This window comes from Pygoscelis adeliae, unplaced genomic scaffold, assembly GCF_000699105.1.
Source record: "Pygoscelis adeliae isolate BGI_AS28 unplaced genomic scaffold, ASM69910v1 Scaffold1, whole genome shotgun sequence".
Classification (NCBI taxonomy): domain Eukaryota; kingdom Metazoa; phylum Chordata; class Aves; order Sphenisciformes; family Spheniscidae; genus Pygoscelis; species Pygoscelis adeliae.
In genome coordinates, this window is record NW_008824051.1 from 1,685,503 (window position 1) to 1,703,658 (window position 18,156).

General features: G+C 37.3%; 1 protein-coding gene across 1 annotated transcript in view; it reads right to left on the bottom strand.

The window, feature by feature from the left end:
* Positions 1–3,203: 3,203 nt before the first annotated feature.
* Positions 3,204–18,156, bottom strand: part of PPP1R21 (protein phosphatase 1, regulatory subunit 21) — a 34,584-nt gene continuing 19,631 nt past the window's right edge. The window contains exons 13-22 of the mRNA XM_009333613.1: positions 17,263–17,355; positions 15,236–15,363; positions 14,710–14,862; positions 13,835–13,927; positions 12,424–12,657; positions 10,938–10,973; positions 9,620–9,736; positions 8,590–8,688; positions 6,236–6,364; positions 3,204–4,422 (exon numbers count right to left, since the gene is read on the bottom strand). Of these exons, the coding sequence (XP_009331888.1) occupies positions 4,393–4,422; positions 6,236–6,364; positions 8,590–8,688; positions 9,620–9,736; positions 10,938–10,973; positions 12,424–12,657; positions 13,835–13,927; positions 14,710–14,862; positions 15,236–15,363; positions 17,263–17,355 (1,112 nt within the window). The 3' untranslated portion in view covers positions 3,204–4,392. The remainder of the gene's footprint in view (positions 4,423–6,235; positions 6,365–8,589; positions 8,689–9,619; positions 9,737–10,937; positions 10,974–12,423; positions 12,658–13,834; positions 13,928–14,709; positions 14,863–15,235; positions 15,364–17,262; positions 17,356–18,156) is intronic.

The window sequence follows — 18,156 nt, forward strand, 5'->3', positions numbered from 1 at the left end:
GCAAAAGCTGCCTACACACACACAGCAAAGGCAGACAATGAGAACTGGCCCCAGGCAAGTTTCCATGCGGAGGATTTCATAGCCCCAGTCAGGGCTATTTATAAACAATATAAAGGTCCCCTAAAGCTCTCCGCTCTCCCCAGCTGTAACCAAGCTAGCAGTTCTGCAGACACAGTGTAGTTAAAGCAAGTTTTTAACTCCGTCAGTAAAAGAAATAATCAGGAATTAGGGCAAACATGGCCTCTTCTAAACAAACATGCTTTTAATTCACTGCTGAGTAATACTGCAAGTAGTAACAGAAGCAGAAAATGCAGAATAAGACAGAACAAGCATTCTTAATAGAGCGGCATCGAGCCTTTGTGGGAGGAAGCAGTCAGACCTCTGGTAGCAATTAGAATTTTTTACTGCACTAAGCTTTATTTTTATTATGACCCTGCTGTTGCTAAGATAGTGCTCTCAAATTACCTTACATACTGTATCAAAGAACAACAGGTTTGCCTGGTTTACAGGGCCAGATGGTTCTCCGAAGTTTAATGTATCATTGGATTTATATATATTTAAAAAAAAGGCATTCACATTGCTCAACCAAGCCTGTAAATAACCTCATGATAGGTGATTATGTGGATAAAAATTTCCTTTCCTGTTTGCAGCTGATGCCTTGGATGTCTGAGCAAATCTGTTCTTTGGAGTTGTAGTGAGCACTGTTGGAGAGTGACGGGCCTCTGCCGTGCCCAAAGTCAGCATCAAGGAAACATGCCCGGCCAAGGACCTTTCCCCACCAAAAATTCAACTCATCTCTCAGTGATGGAAGCTAGAGTAGAAGGAGCAACAGGATTACAGGTACAAATCAGAAGTGAAGCTGGCTTGGTAAAAAGGGAGGATACCCTGTATCCCTGTCCCCTTCAATCAAAGACGGGAAAGCAGAGAGTTTCAGTTTTGATACTGATGCTGCTTTGAGCACCACTAGGCCACATCTCGTGTCAAGTTCCTGGCACCAGTATCATTGGAAACATCGACCTGGCTAAGAATGAATCTGAAGGAATTAGCAAAAGACATTACGCACACCATTTTAAAATCAACACTTAAGGTGATCAGCATTTAAATCACAGATGTATAGTTATATATGTAACAATTAAAAATAATCACGATTATTTAAACACCGATGAGGTAACACTCTTGTGCAGTTTACGAGTGTCAGCCTAAGACTTCTGTTTTAGAAGTTAATCTTTCAGGCAGGGAAACTTCTCAGAGCTTAAGGCCTTTTAAAATACCCAGTGTATTTGGTGCTTCTTGGGTACTTTCAAAACTCATGAAGCAGCAGTTCTTAAGAGGGCAATCTTAAAGGCAAATTCATTCTTGTTTATAGTGAATATTTATTTTGAAAACAGAATAGTTACTGGGGATGTATTTTCAGAAATCTAGGATAGTTAAACATTTTGAGATTTTTTAAAGTGTTAGTATAGGTTTAAAACAAAGTTCAGAAAGAACTTTTGAAGATCCAGTTGTTAAAACCATTATAGGAAATAGTGCTGTTATCTGAATTGGTCACTTATTCCTGAGTATGAAATTATTCATGAGGTGCCCAACATTATGGAGAAGTGAATTAAGTACTCCTTTAAAGCACTCTAGAATGCTTTAAAAACTTGTGTTACAATGAACCGTCTATTAAAAAAATTAACTAGCATTAGGATTTTTCTTTAATGCTGGTTTTACACTGTAGTGTTCTAAAGATTTTCCTAATTTACAAGTTTGTCATTAGTTCGCTGATTAATCAACTATGAAGTCGAGGATTCGCACTGTAAATTTTTGAGCATTAATTCCAGTATTAGTACAGTTTCTTTGCCCAAATTTCATGCATTCCATAATAATCTGCACATACCATTTCATGTAGACAAAGCAGTTCATTCATACTTCTGGAAGACTTTGTCTCAAAGATGAATTCTTCACTGCAATGTTGAAGACAGCTTTCAGCTTTTTAATAGCATAGCGTTGTCCAGTAACAATTTAGATATTTAAGAGCATTTGAGATATTCAGAAACGGATTCAGAACCACCTGGCTGGTGGATAAGCACAAGCTAGTTGGGCATTTCCACTTGTTCCAGCTTCTTATGCCACTGCGTTAAATGTAATACACTATGCCCCTTCACAGCATTTCAACAACAGTATCCAAAATACCATTAAGTTTTTTTCCAAGATTCTATTTTTGTGTATTGATAGTTTATGATTGTCTGGAACTTACTCAAAAACATTTCCTTGAAAAACCAAAGGCAGCTTGAGTGATCAAAATTGTCTCTTCCTGAGCATGTTTACTGCTGATAGGTGAGGGGGACACCCAAATACATTTTCAAATAGATACTGCAAGGAAAAAAATGCTGATAAACTAACATACATTGGAATTGTACCCAAATGCCTACACATTCTATATTAATTCCAGTTTTGATGTTGAGGGTATACTCTGTTGTAAAAACAGATTGAGATAACAGATACATTTAACTTTTTTATGTACTTTTTAAACGCTCAATCTTCAAAGCGTATTTTTACTTAGGCCTTTCAAAAATGGCATAAGCAAAACCCTTTTCTGAATGCAGCCACCTATGAGAAGTAGCATCACTAAGAAGTTCAGCAATTTGATCCAGACGATTAAAATAAATTAGTACCTTCACTGCAAGATGAAAGTCCTCAGCAAAGGCAGCTTCAAAAGAATTGGAAGAAAGCAATTAGCTTCCAACCCTAATTGAAACAGTTGAAGCTGTATCTGCTTCAATAAAATGGTTAGAAAGAAAGTAAACACTTCCCAACCCTCATTAGCACCACCGTGTAGTTTTTAATTCAACATGATGCTAGTAAGAAACCATGCAGGCTCTCCCCATCTCCTCTCCAGTTTCGTGACCACATCCATTTTGTCTTTAAAAGGAAAAACTGTACCAGAGCAGCTCCACAGCTGTGATCACTACAGATACGGTGCTTGTTTGCCTTTCAGCAGTCAAGAAGGTGAGAAATACTAACGTGGACTCGGTGTACTTTGCACGCTGCAGCATTACGCACAGAAATGCAGTCTGGCTCAAACAAAGAGAAGCACTACTAAGAGTAACTAGACTGGTTTAATTACTTAAGCTGACCTCACTGGGAATAGCTGTTAACATCTCATCACAATACCACATCGTGCAGCCTGGGTATAACCAGAATCAAGAAAAAAGTCAAGCTGGTTTCATGTAGTCAATTTTATTATTACATACTAATAATACATATCAACACAGCTGTTATCAGAGTAAACCCTTATGGGACAAATAAGTGCCATAATGCAAATTATGGAACAGAAGATCACTGTAAAGTGTGAAGCAGCACAGCATCTGATAAAAAAAATCAATGCTGTGAGAACTCACGGTATTAGACTTCACTTAAAGAAAAAAAATCTTAGGAGAGGCCTAAAGTTCACAAACTTCCCAAAACACAGGAAAAGCCACGTGCATCCCCCCAGTGAATCCATCCGAACTTAATTCCAGGAAGACTTTCTGCAAATTCAGTGTTTAAGTCTTCTACATATTTCATATTCTTCTTTACTTGTAAGAGAGCACAGTAAGCTGATCTATTCTACACACATATATTGCTTCACTCTTTTGGGGCAAGTTACAATCACAATTTCCTCTAGCTTTAAACAGCTATTTCAACCAATATATATACATATATGTGTAAACAAAATGCCTTAGTAAGGGCTTAAAGCAATTTCATAGAAGTATCCCAATTCAGCTATTTGTGCTCTTTACTTCAAAATCCAAAGTGCCAAATACAAGCAGCGGAAGTTTCTACTATTGCAGCCTAAAATAAAATAGTGACCCCATTTACTTGTGTGAATTTATAGAAGTCACTTAAAGCCACAATTCCAATTAATTCAAAAGGGCTCTGAACAGGAATAAGACATTTACAGTAACTGCACAGCTTGCATGGCCAAAAAAGCCTCAAAATTAATTTTTAAACTGTTATTAACAAGTAAGGGAATGTACACATGGTGACAATTTAACATATAACTCAAAAATAGACAACTACTGCACTGATCCAAATTTGTTAATGCATAATCGTATTTGAAAATATACAAAATCTGAAGTTATTACATGAAATTAAAACCTAGTTTTAAAAAGTGCACAGTAAAAACTGAAGGCAATTACTATATAAATTATCCACAGAGTGTGTATTTCCTGGTTTAGAGCCAACATTAAGTTCTGTTTTATCTGTTACAAGTTCTAATTATTTTAAAGCCATTTACAGCACCAAATCAGTTTTTACTAGACCAAATACCACCTCTGCTTCCTGTAACAAACAGGAATTAGACGATGAACCTTCACTAACTGCATCCTGTGCAGCAGCAGCTTCCGAAGACAGCTGATGAGCTGTAAGCTATCGATTTTTGTTCTTTTTAGAATTTCCCTGCAACAAGAAACAAGTGAACAAAACATATAATTCAGATAAGAAAATCTATACAGACAACATAAAACCTGATGTCTGATAATTTATGCCTACAGCAAACAAAGAACAGTCAAACTGATAATAAACAGTCCATAGGCTTTTAATAATGGAAGCTTGTAACGGCTTGCTCTGAAAATCCCTCTATCTTTACAGGCATAACAAGGGAAAGTAGCAGATATTTCAAATAAGCACAACAGTACCTTACATCAATTGAAACCTGTGGAAAAAAGACATTTGAGTTATGTCCCAAGACACTCAATTGTATTAACACCACTAATATTGTAAGGGCAGTAAAGGCAAGTCAAATCGTAATTCACCCTTAAGTGATATTTCAAATATAAACTTTACAGGATAATTGCCTCAAATTAAAATCAATCCCCCACCGTATCATTTTGTTCCAAAACAAATTTAACTTCAACTTGGTCTATACAGAATATTCCTAGTTTAGGAAAGAATTTGTTCTACAGCTAACCAACTCACATTTGACTTGCAACAATTCCACAAAGCAAACGTGTAGCTTAAAATAAACTTTTGTGCAATAGTTACTTGCTGGCAATTCTCTGTCTTCCTATTTCCTTAAGATAACATTTGTTTTTAATCTAACCAACAACTCTCTCCAAGTGATAATGGCTTTAACTGCATCATTTTGATTTCAACCGAATTGTGGCAACATTTGAAAATCCATGTCTCCTGTTCTGAGATTTTAAACAACCTCCTTACAGACAGAGTACCACTTCAAGTCTTGAAAGTATGACAAGTGTAAAATTCCAGAAAACATTTTGTAAAAACATGAAGTGCTATGGTCAGTATGCAGCCAAGAGCTTCCCTCTAAAAACACAAGAGCTTATACACCAAAAAGTAGTTTTAAAGATTGCAATGCCAAGTCAAAACACTCAGACATTTGGAGAAAAACAGTTCTGTACATGAGGGGAAGAGTCTACTCTAAAAAATAAAAATCGCTGTCGTGGGACCTTTAACCAAAACATGGATTTTTTTTTTTTAACCCGTCAGTGAAATCTGCTTCCATGCATTCCACAATTAAGGAGAATAATGCTAGCTTACTAGTTTCACAGCCAGACTAGTGAAGGAGGTAAAGGCCTTCACAGGATCCGTTTCTCCCTAGAACCGTCAGAGTAAGATACACCATGGTTTAAGCACTGACTGCTCAAAACAGCAGACTTCTGTATTTTTCATCATTAAGGTAAGTCAAAAATTTGTTTCTGGTAAATGGATAGACTCCTTGCTTGGAAAAAAATTTAAGTGTGCGTTTAAGTTTACAGAAGAATATAAATGGCAAGTTTTTCATTCCTACATGAGACACAGAAAAGCTAGAATATGGAAATAAAACAGAGAAGAAGAATAGCTGCCAAGAACAGAGTATGCTGCAACCAAGAGAGGAGTGCAGGAAGGACACGCCTACCAATATGCTAATCATAAACACCCAGTATCACTAGGTGGATTTGCAAATAGTTCTATTTTCACCAGATAAACAAAAAAAAAGGTGCTGATCATCCATCAGAGGGTACACTTTGAAACCCTACTTTGAAGCAGTGACATAAAGTGTTTCTTTTCTCCCCACGCATATGTTTTGCAAGAATTTTTTCTTCACTGAAATGTGCACGACCAGGTTTGGAGTTTTCTTTCCAATTGGCTGAGAGTAAGAACTATAGCTTGTGAATTGGTTTGTTAAAGGGTAGCACCGCAGGAACGCCAAATGCAACCCACAGACCTCCAAACTGCAGCCAGTGCCTAATGTCAACACCTGGCAACTTACCTTACTAGTCATCTTTAGTGTATCAATTTCTTCCCTTTGTTTAGTTAATGTTTCATTCATACTGCAGAGATGGTCACTCATCATACTTAACTGATCTTCATAACTTCTCTTTGTAGTCATCAATTCATCCTAAGGGGAAAAAAAAATATAACCAGAAGCCTTTGGCTCAATATTAGTGACAACTGGCAAAGCAGCCAATTTCTGTCTCCACTTAGTAAGCTACACTTTTGATGCTGAATGTGTGCAACTAAGCTAAACCATTGGAAAAAAAAAGTCACTTGCTGAAAGAAACTCAATGGATATTTTTCTTTTACCTGAAGTCTCATGCATGGTCTGTTCCCCTTATTTTTGCTCTGTTTCCTTTATAATTTTTTCCCCCCACTTTTTTATGGCTTACATAAAAGACTAACAGCTAAGTTTTCCAACATTGCTTCCAGATGAGAAACAAATAAAGTTTATAGGGTTAGGGCACAGCCTGTACGTGAATATCCATGGCATACAAAGCTGAAGGAATCAGTAATCCACATGCAGTTGCAGAAACAGGATCTCTCTGGCATTAGACCGACATGGTAGGATAGTGTGCATGACTAGAGCGCCATGAAGGGATACAGACACTTTAGGAAGGACAGGATAGGAAGGGGAGAAGTCATGCTTTACATGAAAGAGTGAAGACAATTAAGATCTCATAGGTAGGAAGATCAGAGGAGAACAACAAGGGTGATATGGGGGGCATTTGCTACAAGCAGATAGAAATCTCACAACTCCAGACCCTGATCCTCATGAGGGATTTTAACCACCCTGACATCTCCTGAAAGGGCAACAAGATGGGACGCAAGCAATTTGGGGGTTCCCTTGAGTGTGGTAAAGAACTTCTCAATATCAGTGATCAATAGGCCTGAGAGAGGCTCTCTGCTGGACCTGTTACTCACAAATAAGGAAAAGCTGGTCAGGGATGTGAAAGCCAATGGTAGCCTTGGCTGCAGCAACCATGAGTTAGAGGAATTTAAGATCCTGAGGGAAGCAAGCAAGATGAATAGTAGAATTACAGCAACCTGAGATTTAAGAAGAGTGGATTCTGGCTTTTTCAAGGTCTGCTTGGCAAGATCCAGGTGAAACTGCCCTGGAAGTTAATGGGGCCCAGGAAAGCTGAATGATCAAGGACAGAGCAAAGAACAGTCCAATACTTAGGAAGTTGAGCAACTGTGGCAGAAGGCCAGGATGGCTGTACAGGAAACTCCCAATGCAACAGCTTGATCTGAACTCTCTGCTCTGACCAAAGGAAGGGACCTGATTACCTTCAGAGGGCACTTCCGGCCTAACCAATTCTATGATTCAGTATTACACAGACTACTAAACGTACAAATGGTGCGCTTGCTACCTTTTCTTAGGAAGTTTAATGTGAAATTGGACATGAACATCTCATGTCAAGTTGGATATTGATTGTGGAATTTGTTAAAGGAACAAAAGAGCACTTTGTGTTCATGAACAATTCTTTTAAGCGTATATCATCATATTCACTGCCTGTATGGAGCATTTTAGGTACTTACCATCTCAGACAGGTGAGCAAATTTAGTTCGTATCTTTACTGAAGAAAACAAGGCCATTTAAACACTGAATATTTATCTATACTTTATTTTACTATTGGCTCCTTTCTGAACTGTGTAGAGGGGAAGGACAAGAGGACAGGACATTCCCAGGACACCTGGTATAAGAGTTTATTATCTATTGTTAACAATGATTTCCTAAAGATTACCCCAAAGTTATTTTTGCTTAATATTAAGCTATCCATCTCAAAAAAAACACCCTGGCATTTCTAAGACTTTCAGTCCCAGGTGCTAGAAAGGATTAAGAATTCAGTGTATCATCTAGGAAAGTGCACTTTCATCACTTTCCTAGTCCTGTTTCTAAGGAACAGGACAAGTTAAATGGACTGATGTGTAGTCAGCCTTGTCAGTATCACATCTAACTCTCAGTAGATGCAAGTGCTGGCTGTACACAAAGTAATCCTCCCCTTGCAGAGGGAAACAAGCCACTGAAGTCAGTCACACAACCACAGCTTTTGACATAAAAACCCCACCATTTTCATAAAAAGCTTTAACATCAAATGTGCTAAAACACAGGCTTGGCTACTATAACTTTTTCCTCGCAAGCATGTTCCACTTCAACTTTATACCTGGGATTTGAAGTGTGTTATTTAAGTCTCTTCTCTACATACCATTAAGAGTTTTTACATGACATAACTAACGACCTAGTAAAGGCATGACCACACTCAATGGTCATATTTTTTCTCCTCCAACTTCCCCTTACACACGATTATGAAATGCATCTATTTAATTATACAACGTTTTACTTGCCTGTAATCTACTGATGTTTTGACTAGCTAGCTTCAACTCTTCCATGAGCGATTCCTTGGACTTCTCTGCTAAAGACAGTCTTTTGGCAAGTGCTCGACACTGTCAATCAGAACAAGATAGGGAGGGTAGAAGGGAGGAAAGTTAGTTCCAGAGTATTGCCTTGTGCCACCTTTAACTGATTGCTTTGGATATTTCCATCTTTCTGTAACCCTTACATTTCAAGAAACTTAGTCAGAGCTTGTGCACATTTTTAAATGCAAAGGTAATGTAATAGTTAACATTAAATTTTTGTTTCATTTTATAGAATTACCGTATTGCCAATCCTCTAAATATATTTTTCACATAATTACTAGGAAATATTTCATAAGTAAAAAGCAACACAAACAACTCATTTCATACACTGCTCAAAGATCAGAGAAAGATGGTTCCTCCATACTATGTCATCTACTATTAAAAAAATATTTAAAAGGATTTGCTCTGTCAACCTGGAGCTTTGGTATATTCCACATCAGTTAATAACACAAATTGAAGTGGCCACTACTTTCAAGAAAAATTACCCAGGATTTGAAATGAAAACAGGAAGTCATAGATACAATGAATCATCTTGTTAATTCTTGAAGTTCAGTATAACTTATGCCTAAAAACCAATTTCTCAGAGGAGAGCTTTTTTCATCACTTCATGATACACTCAAATATTTTTGAATGACACCAACATCACTTTAAGGTGAAGTTAAAACCAGCTTGGTAACTAACGCCAGCTGCTTTGGCTTATATGAACAAACCTATACATGATACACATTGTCCTTCTTAATATACCCAAGACAAGGCTACCAAAAGGATTTATTAAAAAAAGTCTTTCTACAGTATCCATTTCTATGCACACTAGACCACAGCCAAAACACATATTCCAGGAACAGATTTTTATGAAACATTATGTTCCATATATTTAACTCGCTGTCATAACACTTGCCTGTGGAAAGTTCAAAAAGGGATTTATTGTTTTCAGTGTAGATACTGCCTGCATGCTCACCTCAGCATGAAAGTGTACTGATTTGCTGTCAGCAAGCTGCAGATGAGATGTAAGTTCTGCTATCCTTGACATATAGTGGTTTTTTATCAGGTCTTCGCGAGACTCAGCATCTGGAGCCTGGCAAAGCAAAAATTTAAGCAGACAGATATTTATGTTTAGTAGCCTGAATACTTGCAACACAACATTGTCCTCTATACTGACTTCTCTTCTTCCCTCCTGAGGCCTGGCTGCTCTACCCGAAAGCAATAAATTCACCAAACACAATAGAGAAATTACAGAGGGTTACTCTGCAATTTTTCACTCTGATGGTGACTCTCAGTGTCAGACTTCCTTAAAGGACAAAGAGCTGATTGAAGATGTAAGAAGTTAGCTTGATTTAACATATCAAGTCTCTGATGAAGATGAAAACCCACTGTAGAAATGGACTGCTTTCATCTACAGAAAAATTTACGGGCTTTTCCCAACAAGGAAGAATTCCTTCGCATAACTAAGTTTCAGAAGCTCACAACAGTCAGAACAATTTCATACATTGCATGTTCCAGAAGTTTGTTTAGACATTTGAACTTTAAAAAAAAACCCACAACACAACTCACCAGTTTACTGTAAGTTACAGAGTAACCCACTAGAAGCAGCTTTCACATGACATGAACCTTCAAGTTCAGCACTATGCAGTAGCTTTTAAGAACTTGTATTAGTTACTATCTGGCTCCCACCCCCTTTTTAATCATACCTTCAGAAGAAAAGGGGGAGTAAACTAAAATACACATCAATTCCCTGCAGTGTCAGAAAAGGGAAAGCACTGAATCTTACTCTGTTAAGTTCCCTGGGGCAAGCATTATGCTATAGCAGTGCTAAACAAGGAGTTAACATTTAGTCTGACAGCTGGTTCGAGCTTTCTTTTGGTGTGACCTTTGGTTTGGGATAGCCTGTACTTAAGTGTTAAACACCAGGCACTACAGTCAGTGACTTTTTTGCAGCCTGAGCCCTTCCTCAAGAGTTAAGAATTGAGGCTTGGAATGCAGTTCAGGTTACTGAAGTACAGACCAATGCTTTCCTCAAATTACAGAGAACAGACCTGGACCACAGCTCACACTGCTCCGAACTGCTTACATGAATAAAAGATAGCAGTTCACTAAACAGAAGAAAGTTAAGAAATACATGGATTTCAGAAACTTGAAGATATAGTATGCAGACTACATGGGTGACTCATGCCATTATATGACAGCATTCTTGGTAATTAGACCTTTGGAATAAGTGTAACAGAATCAGAATTGAAGTATTTACCAGATGTACTTTGATAATGTTTAAAACAGATTACCTTTTCGTTATCAGCAGTTATAGTCAACATTCCAATCTAGAACAAGGAAGAAAATGTCCTAAGTGAGAACTGCAAAAATAGATACTATAGCTACAAGTAATTTCAGCTTCAGTCATAGGAGTTTAAAAAAAAATCTTGCAACAGTTAAAACTAAAACCAAATTTAAGTACTTACCACAACAGTAATAATATACATTAATGCCTTGAACAGAATTAAAGCTGACACCAACTCTCCAAATATATCCTTTGCCTTACAACGTACACAGGGGAAAAAGCAATAGAAGCAACAAGATGCAGCTAGCTTGTATGATTATGCAACTGCTTGATTACGTGAAACTAATTCAGAGGTACATTAGTATATTGAAACATTACTTTTCATGTTCAAGAGCAAGGAAACCCATCTTGAATTTCTTGAGTACCTTCTGAATTACCTTCTTTCCAGTTTGACAGTTCAGTGTGAAGCACTGACAGAACTCTGTAGCAGAGGGGTGTATGTGAATAGCTAGCTTCATGGAAGAATGTCTTCAGAGTCAAGAGGGTTTTTTTCTGACCTCAACAGGACTAGAGATTTAGGTTTATGGGAAATATTTATAAAGTATGTTGACCTGGGAGTTACATTAAGCACTGTGACTACAAAAAGCCATTCTCCTCATTCCTAATGGATCAAATACAGGACCAAAAACTTAAGATGCCAGTTTACTTCAAAACTGGGGATTTCAAAACAATCCACAGGTCATTTTTATCCTGGAGCAGGAAAGTGGGGAGAAAAAAAAAGGAAGAATTCTATCGAATGCTGAGCTAAGTAGATTGTTTCTTTCTTACAGTTGACATCCCTATTAATACCAGGAGCCCAAGTGTGAATCCATTTCAACACAGCCAAAAAGCTTTCATTATTAGTGTTCCACTGATCAAACAGTACTACTACTGAAGAAAGTGGATTTTTCTCTGTTGAAGAAAAAAGGTCACTTAGAATCACAGAATCATAGAATCGTTAAGGTTGGAAGAGACCTCCAAGATCGAGTCCAACTGTCAACCCAACACCACCACGCCCACTAAACCATGTCCCTAAGCGCCTCATCTACCTGTCTTTTAAACACTTCCAGGGATGGTGACTCAACCGCTTCCCTGGGCAGCCTGTTCCAATGTTTAACCACTCTTTCAGTAAAGAAATTTTTCCTCACGTCCAATCTAAACCTCCCCTGGCACAATTTGAGGCCATTTCCTCTTGTCCTTTCGCCAGTTACTTGGGAGAAGAGACCGACACCCACCTCGCTACAGCCTCCTTTCAGGTAGTTGTAGAGAGCGATGAGGTCTCCCCTCAGCCTCCTTTTCTCCAGGCTAAACAACCCCAGTTCCCTCAGCCGCTCCTCATAAGACTTGTTCTCCAGACCCCTCACCAGCCTCGTTGCTCCAGCACCTCGATGTCCTTCTTGTAGTGAGCGGCCCAAAACTGAACACAGTATTCGAGGTGCGGCCTCACTACTTACCAGACTAGTACTTTTAATAGGCTCCCTTGGACTCTTTTCTGTGATTTCCTTCTTTTGTTCAGCTACATTTGGCAAAACAGACCACTCTTGTATAGTTTCAGTTAAATGTCCACTAAGAGAGTTCTTCAGTTTTTGGTTTTCTTTCTCTAGCTTTATTTTAGCTAGCTGGGCCTCCAACATCCAGTGTTCTTTTTCTTGTTCAAGTTTTGCAATTTTCTCCAAACTCTGCTGGACCTTAAGGAGGGAAAGTTCACAGTCCAGGTTACTGAACACAAGGGGAAAAAAGTCATGCACAGGGAATGTTTGAATACAGTATTATTTTAAACCACTACATAAGTGAACTAATGAATAATGCAGCAGGTAAACAGCTACTGATTCAAACTGTACACTTAACTGTGGTCATGTGTCGAAAATGACCATGTTATTTAATTAGTCTGAAACATGCATCACAAAGTTACAGCTCATAGAACTGGCAACACCATATTAGGTGAAAATCAAAGCAGGGAAAAATTTTATGAAAGCTTGAAAGATGTGTGCCTGGCACTAGCATTGTCTTGTTCTATGCTAGAAAGACAAACAATCTCTCCCCTTCCAGCTGCCCCACCTCACACAGACAGAAGAGCCCACTTGTCCAGATAAGAAATCAACTATGGAACAGTATACATCATATCACTCCACATATTTCTGTTGAAATTCATCTCATCCCTACTAGTACACTTTGAATATTGGCCACTACAAAAAAGAACCACTGGTCTTTCTTCTGTAAAAGTTCAATGACGGTGACTCAAGCACAGTCTCAACATTCAAGCTAATAAAGAAGTTTTCGTATTAATCAGCCGTTCTCATTCTTATGAGGAGATGGGCAAACTGTATAGGCCTTTTAAATACCATTTAACCTCCCTCTGCCTCACCTTCCAGAAAAAAAAAAATATATGCACACTGCAAGAATGATAAACTGTAATCTATTACTAGACTTTAACTGAAAAGAAAAAAATTGTTAGCCAGTGCTAATAAATCCCGCATAGTCCAAAAAAGCGCTTAAAACAGTACATAACATTAGAAATGAATGCTTCAGTATGCCTTATTCTTGTCTTCATTTTGCATTTATTTGAATTAAAGATTGCCTGACTTCTTGTATTTATAAATGAAGACATCAATGGCATAATCCTGTCTCTTATAACTACATGTACATTCTGCAGATATAGGAGAACAAGTCTCAGATAAAACTTATCCTTGTCAGGCTGGGTTACTTTCAAAACTCTACAAATAAGATATTTACAGTCTAATTTTAAGCCTTAGTATATGCATATGTATGTACAAACAGCCACACACATAAATACATGGAGACTATTTGATACTACTTTACCTTTTTAAAATAAACTATATGTTAGTAAAATTTATACCAGAATACCTGTTGTGCAAGGCCTTCTCTACTTTCTGTGGAACTCAGAAGAACTCTGCGATTAGCTAAAGCCTCTTCATAAGGCACTGAATCTGCACAAGGCTGCAGGACAAAAGAGACCTCAAAACATGTTTCACAGTAGATCACAATATGTATTCTACTTTTATTTTCTTATGGCCCTCCTTACTTTAGTAAAGGGAAGAAAAACATCTTCCAAGTGTTTACCAGCCAGTAGAAAAAATGGTTTAAGCTCACAAAAAAAAATACTGCCCCAAAATGCACACCTGATTAAAAAGTGTTCAGAAAACTCCAGGTGTCACTTAATGATCAAATGCATCTTAAGGTCCACTTTACAGACATTGCATTAAGTGATTTATTTAATGATAACTGTTAAGTACACCATCACTTAATTGTTAATTTTAATGGAGACAACAGGGAGATCTGGCAGTATTCAATCCTTTGGTTCAGCACATTTTCTTCTTTTCAGCTGCTGGGTTTTTTTTCCCCCCCATTGCTCTCCACTGTCTTCCAGTGAATGCAAGTATAAGAATATGATGTCATTCACTCCATACTCCTGGTGAATATGAGAAGAAATTTAAATAAGCAGCTACCCTCTTCTCCTTGGAGTCTTGGCACAGAAATAATTAGTGGAAATGGGTAACAGCAGAATTGGCACATACCCTCAGTTGTGAGAGCCACTATGCTCTCTAAATTTTTCAATAGCATTATTGCTCTAAGGGTTCCATTTCCTTAACGAAAGAAGATTCTTATTCAGAGGAAAATCCATTCCAAATACTGAAAATCCTTAGTTTGTATTCTCTTTGGCATAACCCACTATCAACTGAATTGTGCTTTCAGGTAGCACGCTTGCATAGAGAACAAACCTTCTTCAAAGACTTCATGTAAGCAACCGCCTTCTTCTTGTACTGCAGCATACACTCAGCTGAAAGAGGGCTGATGAACTCTGTTCCTCCTTTAGGGCCATAGCTCAACGAAGTAGTGAAGTGATCCAAGTTGTTGCTAAAGAACGAGGCAATCTAGACACATCAAGAAGAGTCACTTTTTCGAATTAAGTTGACCAGAAAGATTCATGAGAGCAATTTCTCTTGAGAAAATAAGACAAGTATTTAGTGAAACTGGACTTCACAACAAGACAGTCAAACAAGCTACAGGCTCTTCCACATAACTTAGACCTTACTAACACAAGGCATCCTCTTCACAGTATCTACTTTTATCACCTACTCAGTTGTTTTTATCTCATAGCCTGAAAATACCTTAGAACAAACCTGATACTATAGATTATTAATATCAGAGGCACACCTAGATTTTCCACATCATTCAACTAAGATTTAAAAAAAAAAAAGACCTGCACAAATTAGGGCATCACATTGAAACAAAAATATCTATTACCTTGCCCACTCCATTTGTTAAAGCCACAACAGAAGATAAGATACAGTCATTTGTAGTGATGAGTTTCTGTGTGGCAGTTGGAACATCTTGTTCTAAAGTAGCTTTCTGACTGTAGTGCTTGGAAATGTCTAGAAAAAGAAAACACATTTATGTCAAATTATGTTTTTTGTCTATTTAAGCAACCATTTTCAAATTCAGCTTATGACCTCAGGCTTCAACCGCTTTTCCCCTTTAAGCGAGTTGTATAGAAGTTTTTCTGGATACTCTTAGTTCTTTGGTATACTGCCTTAGACAACTGTTTGTGATCATAAGGAACAGACATCACGCCTGTTACACAAGGCAGAATAAAGGTGTATATTTAAGTGTACTCTGTATCCCAAAAAATCATAGCTATGTAGCAGATCCAAGCTCACACTGAACTAGCACTTCATTCCACAAGTATACTTTCCATTTCCATATGTTTACATCAGGACACTAAAGGTAGAATTTTCAGTCGTGTTCAATATCTGAGTCTTAAGCTTACATGACTTCGAAGGGAAGAGTATTTTAATTCTGTCAGAGCAAATCTAAGACTACCAGAAATTTCGAATGCTACTTCCTATATTCTAAAATTCTTTCAGGCAAAAAAAATCAACAGAACAGTCTTCAGAGAGAAAAAAAAACCACAAAACTTTGGAAGTCATTCACAAAAACATCTTAGCTTAAATACACTAATGAATTTCAACAGCACCAAAATTTTAAAAAACTCAAGTATTTATCAAGTAAGAACAAAACAAACTTGGCCTAATTAAAAATAATTACTTATTTGACAAGTGAACACTTTGCACCTATTTTACAATAAAGTACTATTGCTACAGAATGGAGAAATCCCAGGCCACCACCACCAAAGTTATGATCTGAGGCAAGCTTAAGCAGTTGGAAATTAGTTTGGGTTGGGAAGGAAGGGAGAAGAGAAGTGATAGATCAAGCATTCTGGAGTATGGGAGTGTGAGGTGTTAAGCACAACATTTCTGTTGCTAGCTAATGAATTCTACTGACAGTTTTCTTCAGTACTTAGCTTCTATTTTCTTTATTTCTTTTGATAAAGTATACGTTGGGTTGGTTTTACATTATAGTAACTATATTAAGAGGTAGAAGGTATTTATCAATAAACTTATCTATGTTACAAAACTCTTGGTTTAGTGTCTCATTTTGTTTGTGGTACAATCTCTAATAGTATCTTTTTTTTTTTTAAACAGGGACACTGCAAAATGGGGCAATGCATTGCCATTTAGTAATAATTGACATTATTACTAAAAGACAAGGAAAAAAACATTTTGGTTAGAATTATAAAAACCTAATGTTTAAACAGCTGACTAGTATCAAAACAATTCACCTATATGGATTATTTTCTCCCTGGGAACAGCTACATGGTACAGAAATTCTAAGATATATAGAAACATCAGTGGTTTAAAACTCTGAGTTTTAACCAAACATCACTTCACTGAAAACGTAATATCCATGTCGTTCTGACAAAAGGAAGGTAAGCCATTTTCAAGGAGGAAGTTAAGTTTCAAAAGGAAAGAAGACTTCTTTCTTTGTAAGCTTTGGTTATACATTGGACTTAAAAATAGTAATCAACCTAAAAACTGTAAGGAAAAATTCCACTTTGAAGGCAGGTACTAGGTCAACAGTATGGAAGCTGAGGAAAATAGGTATATTCAATAGCATTCCATTCTGTATGCTAGTTCCACTAGAGCAATGAAGTTCAGTAACTAAAAGGATACTGCTCAGGAAGATCTAGAGTGCCACAGCTAAGTATTCCAGCAACTTAGAATAACAAAGCTAACAGAACAGAGGAGTGAAAAACATGCATGCATGTCCAAAACAAGTAGTTAGTAGGTTTAGTTTATCTTAGTTTGTAAAGGCAAAACAAACCAGATTTATCACATATTACACATTTAACATTGTTACAGAGAGAGTGCATGTGTGCTATGTTAAACAGAAAAAAGCAGAGCTGAAACATACCATTGTTCCTGTACTCTCACCTTTTAATAGGTCATGAAATCCATGAAGACTTGTAGCAATGTTTGTAAACACCAAGTTGTAATTTGTCCTAAGAAGTCCTTCTGGTTTTGTACCTAAGAGTACCACATAGAAAGAAAAAAAATAATTAAGATTCAACCATGAATGAAAAAAGTTAGCTTTGAAAAGTCATCTGATTTCCACGTACTAGAAACATTTCCATGGGGTATGACCTTTAGAACTAAAGAATCATAACAGATTCATTTACTTAAATTTCCCCTTCCTTTAATATTAGATATATATACACCAAATTTTGCCAGAGTAGGCAGGTAAAAGACTTCCAAGTTTCCTAAATTTCATTCAGATTTTACAAATATCAAATCTTTTGGTCTCAAAAAAACAATTGTGCATGCAGAAAGATTTACATGCTCACTGTTGGAGGAAGGACCATCTAGGTCCTTCTAAGGAGTGAAGACTGAAATAACCTGAAGCTATCCAATAACTGTTTCCTCTTACTATTTACAGTATGCATTTGGATATAGTTCCCCGCACACACACACAAAGGTTTTACCTGATTTTAATTAGTCATTACCATGAGAGCTGTAGTTTAATAGAACAGTAGGAGCTGGAGTGATAATTAGTAATAAAATGCAGTTTATTAACAATTTCATGATTAAGAGTGATAAAAGATGTACTATCATAGGATCATAGAATAGTTTGGGTTGGAAGGGACTTCTAAAGGTCATCTAGTCCAACCCCCCCGCAATGAACATTGAATGACACCTTCAACTAGATCAGGTTGCTCAGAGCCCCGTCCAACCTGACCTTGAAAGTTTCCAGGGATGGGGCATCCACCACCTCTCTGGGCAACCTCTGCCAGTGCTTCACCACCCTCAGCGTAAAAAGTTCCTTCCTTA